At 49.1% G+C, this 7082-nt stretch overlaps 1 protein-coding gene across 1 annotated transcript in view; it reads left to right on the plus strand.

Moving 5' to 3' along the window:
• Nucleotides 1-6834, plus strand: part of GATA4 (GATA binding protein 4) — a 69274-nt gene extending 62440 nt beyond the window's left edge. The window contains exons 6-7 of the mRNA XM_019636230.1: nt 1550-1698; nt 2864-6834. Coding sequence (XP_019491775.1) covers nt 1550-1698; nt 2864-3046 — 332 coding nt within the window. The 3' untranslated portion in view covers nt 3047-6834. The remainder of the gene's footprint in view (nt 1-1549; nt 1699-2863) is intronic.
• Nucleotides 6835-7082: the final 248 nt, after the last annotated feature.

The following is a 7082-nucleotide window of genomic DNA, read 5'->3' on the forward strand; positions in this document are numbered from 1 at the left end:
GGAGTACTTCGTACTTTAGAAAGCTCCTTCACAAATATTCTCTCATTGATCCTTAAAGACCCCCATAAGACCCGTTAATTATCCCCATTTTACTAATAAGCAAACTGAGGTTCAGAGAGGGCAGTGACTTAACCCGAGGCATGCAGCTGTGCATGGGTAGATCCAGAATGAAAAGCTAAGTTTTTACCCTTCAGGGTCCACATGCTGTTTAATATACCACTCTGCCTTCTCCATTTCTAGATTAAGACTGAGGACTACGTATTCCCCTCTCAAGAGCACTTCCTGCTCAGCACTGCTCCCAAATTAAAGATTTCACTGCGAAATGCTGCAGTCGCAAAGAAAGTAAACCGGCTAATCCAATGGAAAGTTTATCTTCTAATCTAAGGCGTGACAGAGTCAGATACATTTTCCTTTCCCACTGTCGAGAACAGGACCAAAGTTGCCCTTTTCCAGATTCAACCATGGCTTACCCCCTCTGGCAGTCATGTTTCATTAGTGTTTTACACCAGTGGTCCTCCGCCTTTCTGCTGCTTCCACACGGTTTATAAGTACGCCCATCCCGCTGGGTCACCTCATCTCCTTCCTTGTCACAGTCACAGGGAGAGCAGGCCTTTGGGTCAGGTGGACAATCCCTCTTCCGAAATTCAAAATCTGGGGAGCTAGATTTGGCAGCAGTACCTAGTCTGAACAGACACAGGCTATTTATAGTCTGTATTTACCCCACGTGTAAATAAATGTTCACGTGTTTTGCTATAGGACTATTTATGTATGTGTGTGTGTGTGTGTGTGTGTGTGTGTGTGTGGATTTATTTTTCATTTACAGTTGACATTCAATATTATTTTATATTTGTTTCAAGTGTACAGCATAGTGCTTAGAGATTTATATAATTTATAGAGTGACCCCCCCTGATAAGTCTACTATCCACAAAAACACTAATTTGAAAGGATATATACACTCCTGTTCTTGCAGCGCTATTTACAATAGCCAAGATATGGAAGCAACTTAAGTGCCCATCAGTAGATAATTGGATAAAGAAGAAGTGGTACATATATACAATGGAATATTACTCGGCCATAAAAAAGAATGTAATCTTGGCATCTGCAACAACATGGGTGGACTTAGAGGGTATTATAATAATTGAAATAAGTCAGACAGAAAAAGACAAATACCATATGATTTCGTTTATATGTGGAATCTAAAGAACAAAATACTCAAACTATTAATGTACTTAAAATATGTCCCAGACCTCACTGGAGGTGTTGTTTTATAATGTACAGTATTTCCCTTTTTTGAAATCCAAAAAGTTTGAATCCTGAAACGCATGTGCCCTCAAGGGTTTGGGATAAAGGGTGGTGAGCTCGTCATTTGAAAAAGTTCCCTTGAAAAGCTCATTTTGGGAACGGTTGGCCTACACCGATGAGAGAGCCTGCTTCTCTCCCCAGCACATGTAAATAAGCCACTAGCACAGACCTACCCGGGTGTCCGAAAGGACCGCCCTCTGCCTGTTGCTGCCCCTGGTCTGGGTGACCTGACTCTGCCTTGTTCCAGGTCCTGCGGGCAGTGAGAGCCTTCCTCCCACCAGTGGCGCTTCCAGCAACTCCAGCACTGTGGCCAGTAGCAGTGGTGAAGAGATGCGCCCCATCAAGACAGAGCCCGGGCTGGTGTCCCACTATGGGCACGGCAGCTCCATGTCCCAGGTATGCCCCTGGGCGAGGGGGCAGGACTGCCCATGGGGAAGTAGGTTGCAGCATACCAGGGCACCAGGCCAGCACGGGAGCTTGGATGTGGAGCATGTGGCCAAGAGAGCTGCCTGCTGTCCCAGGGGGCCCCCCACCCAAGGCTAGAGGCTGTTGCTCAAGGGTTTATTTCAGCACATCTGATTAAGCTACAGTGATGTGGACACAAATGTTTGGCAGCTCCTCTGTGTCAGGACCTTCGGGGACAAGGAGAAAGGAGTCTGGGGCTGGCATACAGCAGGACACACACCTACAACCTGAATCCAATTGTGTCTATTGGGGCCGGCGGTGGGTACAAGTGTAGCAGGCTGCAGGAGGCAGAGCAAGAGGTTTTCTAGGCAAGTCTGCCTCCTAAATGAGGGGTGGTTTGACCTTGGCCTTGAAAGACGGGTAGATTTTAACAGCAGGAAGAGGAGGAGGGCCATCCTGACGTGGGCAAAGGTGTTGGAAACGCAGAGGGTAGGGTGGATGGCTTGGGGGTGGTGCCATGTTAATGCAGGTCAGCTGCAGGTCCAGCTCCACCCGAGTGTCCAGAGGCTGAGCCAGCAGTCCCCTCCTTCTCCTCTTTCGGATGTGATGGCATCCCTGCTCCTCACCCCTACACTCTGAGCTTTCCCTCATTTGAGATCATGATGCTCCCAGGCCTGGTCATGTCATAGCCTCCCACTAACTCTGATGTCTTCCCCATCCATACGCTGTACTACAGGAGGCCATGTGCTAACCAGCCTCCTACTGTCAGAGTGAAGAGAGGCTGGTCCTATAGAGCTGAGAGCGTCAGGTGCCCCTTCTGAGTGGGAAGGATGGCTACTGTTTGGAAGTGGAGATCTGATGGTGATGAGATGATAGAAAATGTTTCACAGAGCTATCAGAGCTTTCCGAGGAACTAGAATATTTTCAAACCTACCAGGCATCGTGTTCGCAGCAGCTGATGAATCACGCACACCCTTCGCATCCCATAGCACAAGGGCTGCTGGGCCCCTTGTCCTGCCCTTGTCCTTTGGCTTTCTCCTGTAATCCCTCTCCTAGGGGTGGGAGCCAGCCTGGGGACATCTCTCCAGCCCGGACCTCCACTCCTGAGCCCTCAGGAGTGATTCCACTGACCTTGTCTTGCACTTTTTGCTTTCAGACGTTCTCAGTCAGTGCAATGTCTGGCCATGGGCCCTCCATCCACCCGGTCCTCTCAGCCCTGAAGCTGTCCCCACAAGGCTACGCGTCCTCTGTCAGCCAGTCACCACAAGCCAGCTCCAAGCAGGACCCTTGGAACAGCCTGGCCTTGGCTGACAGTCACGGGGACATAATCACTGCATAATGTCACCTCCCTCCCTCCTCAGATTCCTGCGTGGACTTACGACTTGGAGCACAGCAGAGATGAGGCCCTGAGCTCCCAGCGGCTGGCCTCCTCTGTCTGGAAATAACTCCAGAACAACTGGGAAGAAACTTGAAGTCGACAATTTGGTTAGGGGAAGTGGGTGTTGGATTTTAATCAGAGGGCTTTTCAAGGTGGGGTGCTGGAAAGAGCCCAGACTGATCTGGAAGCACCCACCCTTCACTAGGAGCTCACTTCAGTCCCTTCTGTGGAGTTAGAGACTTCTTTCTTGTTTTCTGCCCCACTCCACCCCTGACAAGAGATGAGATGTCCTTCTCCCCTACCTTTCCACCACTGTGGCCTAAGGTGGTGGTTTTTCCATGGTGTTCCCAGCACCAGGGATCTGAGGGCGGATGCAGGGGCAGGGCACTGGGACCCCTGCTCCAGCCTGAGCCAGGGCATCTGTTTGACATGCATTTGGATGTGACAGGCCCCTTTGGGCAGCTCCTGCCCTTGCCCAACACTCCCTTTCCAGCTCAACACACCCCCTGCATTCCTCCATACTGAATCTTGACTCCAGAAATGCTGGGTGTAGCACCAGTGTTACTGGGTGCTCCGTGGAGAGATGGAGATGGAGGAGAGGCTGCTTTATTCACCACACAGTACGGGCTTCTGCAAAATTGCACCTTGGCAACTTCGCCTCCCCCACGTTCCTTTCCCGGTTCACGGCCTCATCCCTTCGCTTCTTCTCTTCACCCCAAGGCCGCTGAAAATAAAAATCCCTTCCACTGCTCTGAGTGATTTAGATTCAGCTCTGCCTTCAGCTTGAAAATGTCGCTTCCTCAGCAAAACAAGAGCTCTACAGATCAGCCAAACAGCAGCTCCCCTCAAGCCGGCCCTTGCCCACCAAATCCTTCCTCCACCCCATCATGCACAGGGGGTTCTGACTAAGAACAAAAGAGGTTCTGCTGCTAAAGCAAGTTTGACTAGCACTCATCTAAGACTTGAGATCCTTCTGGAGAGGCTATCCGGTGGACACTGTCTGGGGCTGGGGCAGGCACTGTTGGGGGGCGGGGTCTTCTGTGGATACTGACTCGCTTGCACTCGACTCTTGCTGACATCACTCTTGCTCTGCGGAGATGTGCCTCTTGGTCAGACAGCTGGTGGAGTCCATCCAGAGCTCCTGCACCCACGTCCTCTCCAGCAAAAATCTTATCCATGAGACAAAAAGCTAGGGATTTTGCAACACAAATGCAAAGCAAACAAACCCACAAAAACTCATGGAAAGAAAGACAACGACTGATAAGAGAAGACACTGAGGTGGCCTGGAGGGTTTGCCAGCTCTGGGCTGGTTGGATTTGGCCTTCTCCCCACATTGCTGTTCCTGCCTGTGACACTGGGGCTCACAAAGACTCCTTCCTGTCCTCCTGGGGCCTTACTGTGTCCTACCCCAAAACACCCAGCCCCCCACCCTCAAATCCTACAGGCTGTAGCAGAGAATATCTCTAAACCAAGATTCTGTTTTAATCATCATTTACATTGCTTTCTTTCATGAAGGCCACCCTCATATACCTTCCCTAACCCACAAACCTGTTAACATTGTCTTAAGGTGAAATGGCTGTAAAATCAGTATTTAACTAATAAATTTATCTGTACTCCTTCCTTTCTCCTCCCTCAGAGGTTTTCCTGGGAGGTTTGCTGCTGCCCCTTGCAAGGCAGTCTTGAGTCACGGAGTCCCCTTCGCTGATCCGCTCACAGGCTGCATCTAAACCCATTTTCTCCCTTCACTCACTTTTGGCAGCTGGCCAGGACTTTCTCTGTAAGTGATGGTGACGCGTGAAAGGAACACTCATCCTGGCCCTGCTACTGACTAGTTTGAGACCTTGACAGGTAACCTCTAGGCTTTGGTTTCCTAGGAGAGGGTTGGACCAGCCTCTAACTACAGTTCCTATGGCCCAACAGTTCACCCAATAAAGGCGGGCCATTTTTAGAGCTCCCTTTGGGAACACCAGGACTGGAGCAGAGGCCGAGCTGCGGGGCAGTGATCTCTAGCCCACGTGAGTTAAAATATGTGCCAGAGGGTCATCCTGAGGTGTCCTCCCACTTCCATTTTCCACTTCCCCTTTACAGTTTGCTCCAAATGAGCCCTCTGAGGGGCAGGTGATCCTCCACACCAGTGGGAGAGGAGATGAAACTTCTCCTTTATCCATTTGTCTTCAACCCTCTTAGGCTATAGAAATGCTTAATTGCTTCATATTAAAAGTGAGGTGGGGGTGGGAGCAATGGTCCCAAGGCCACCCGCTGACTTGGAACCTGTGGAAAAGGGACCAGAAAAGCAAATCCACCCCTACTCAGAACTGTTTATGATGGCTTCCTGCCTCTCACAACTGACTTACACCAAACCCACTGGGCAACTGGTGGGTGGCCTTTGGCTTTTCACAGCACCCCTGTTATTTTTGAGCAGGTCAGGAAAAAAGTATAATAACCATTCTATGTAAAATCAGAAAGTCTTTTACATTTGCTAAGAAATAGCCAAACCTATTAAATGTAGTGACCAGAAGGACGAGTAGCAGATAGCTCTAGCAACTAAGAGTAACCAAAGAGCTTCAAAACCAAAGATAAGACCCACCAGGATTTATGTTGGCCTTGGGAAGTACATGTTTTCTGATGATGAGGGCTTTGCTGAAGACATTCTGCCATTTCTCTTTAGGAATGGCTTCCAGGACAAAATGATATACAATACCAGAAGACTGACCTCATACCTTATATATAGTTATAACTTGTGCTTTTCCCCAGATCATATAATCCAGCTTGGTTCAGCCTCCTCGCTTACCAGACTTGGTTGCTTTTCCAAATGCCTCCTCAGAGGACATCGTTCTGATATTCTAAAGGATGCAATTCTTGGATGGCTGAGAAGTGGCTGGGGGAAGGATGTGGGGGGCTGGCAATGATGGTGTCATCAGTATAAACGTCTGGCCTAATATGGCGAGTGCAGCAGCCAATGTGCATATGTCCAGGCTAAGAAACCCCTCATGTTCCCTTACAGCCTCCCTTCTTGCTATGACAAACTTTTGAGGCAGAGGTTAAATCATTTTAACAGTTGGAGAGCATTAATCCTTAATATTTGACTTTTGAGTGCCTTTAAGGGGGTGAGTAGTAGCGGAAGTAGCTGTGATTATGTTTGGCTTGGGTTTGACAGGAGTGAAAATAAGTTTATATTCACTGAACATGCACCAAATGGAGCTGGGGTGGGGGTTATTTGGATGAGCCCACCCCACCCCCAAGACTGCAGAAGTTGACATACTGAAGAGGATACTGAGTGCATGAGAAACAGCCATCTGGACATCTGCTTTTGGAGTGGAGGTGGTTGGTTTTTGTTTTTAAATCCCTTTCTGACATTGGACACTATGGTTCAGATTGCATCATTGCCCTGCTTGAAGTTAGAACACAAAAATGCCATCACCCCATGACCAAGGACCTCAAATCTTCAAGGGTTAGCTTGGGAAGTGGGGCCTTCAGGAATCTGTCCTCTTGTTTCAGTTGCTGAGGCCTCTGACCTGTAGCCTCCTGGAAGTGCTGCTGTTCTATACCACTCTGGCTGCAGTGTGACTTTCATATCCCTTCCAGTAGCTGCAGCAGTGGCATTTGCAAAAAGACTACTCAATAACAAGGAAAGCTAAATAATCCAAGCAAAAATGACATTAAAACGCACCTAATGTTTCAAAGTCCAGTTTCTTTTGGTCTGTGCATTGCCATCTCACTCTTCTGGTTGAAGCCTGGGAGATTGTGGGTTTAGTTTTATGGAAAGAGGTGACCACACAGCTGCACTCTGGGTTAACAAGAACAGAGGAGTCAGAAAAAGCCTGTGGGGCAACTGGTGCTCTTGGGCCCAGGCTGTAGATGTGGTTGCAGGCCCTACATGAAGAGGTTCTCCTCCCGAGGGAAGGGTGATAAATACGAGCCCCCGTACCTCCCTTACACACACACTCCATCCCCTCCCTGCTCTCTGGTGATTGCCTCCTGTCCTACAGCTGTGGTG

The sequence above is a fragment of the Hipposideros armiger genome, unplaced genomic scaffold, assembly GCF_001890085.2.
Source record: "Hipposideros armiger isolate ML-2016 unplaced genomic scaffold, ASM189008v1 scaffold_27, whole genome shotgun sequence".
In the NCBI taxonomy this organism is placed as follows: domain Eukaryota; kingdom Metazoa; phylum Chordata; class Mammalia; order Chiroptera; family Hipposideridae; genus Hipposideros; species Hipposideros armiger.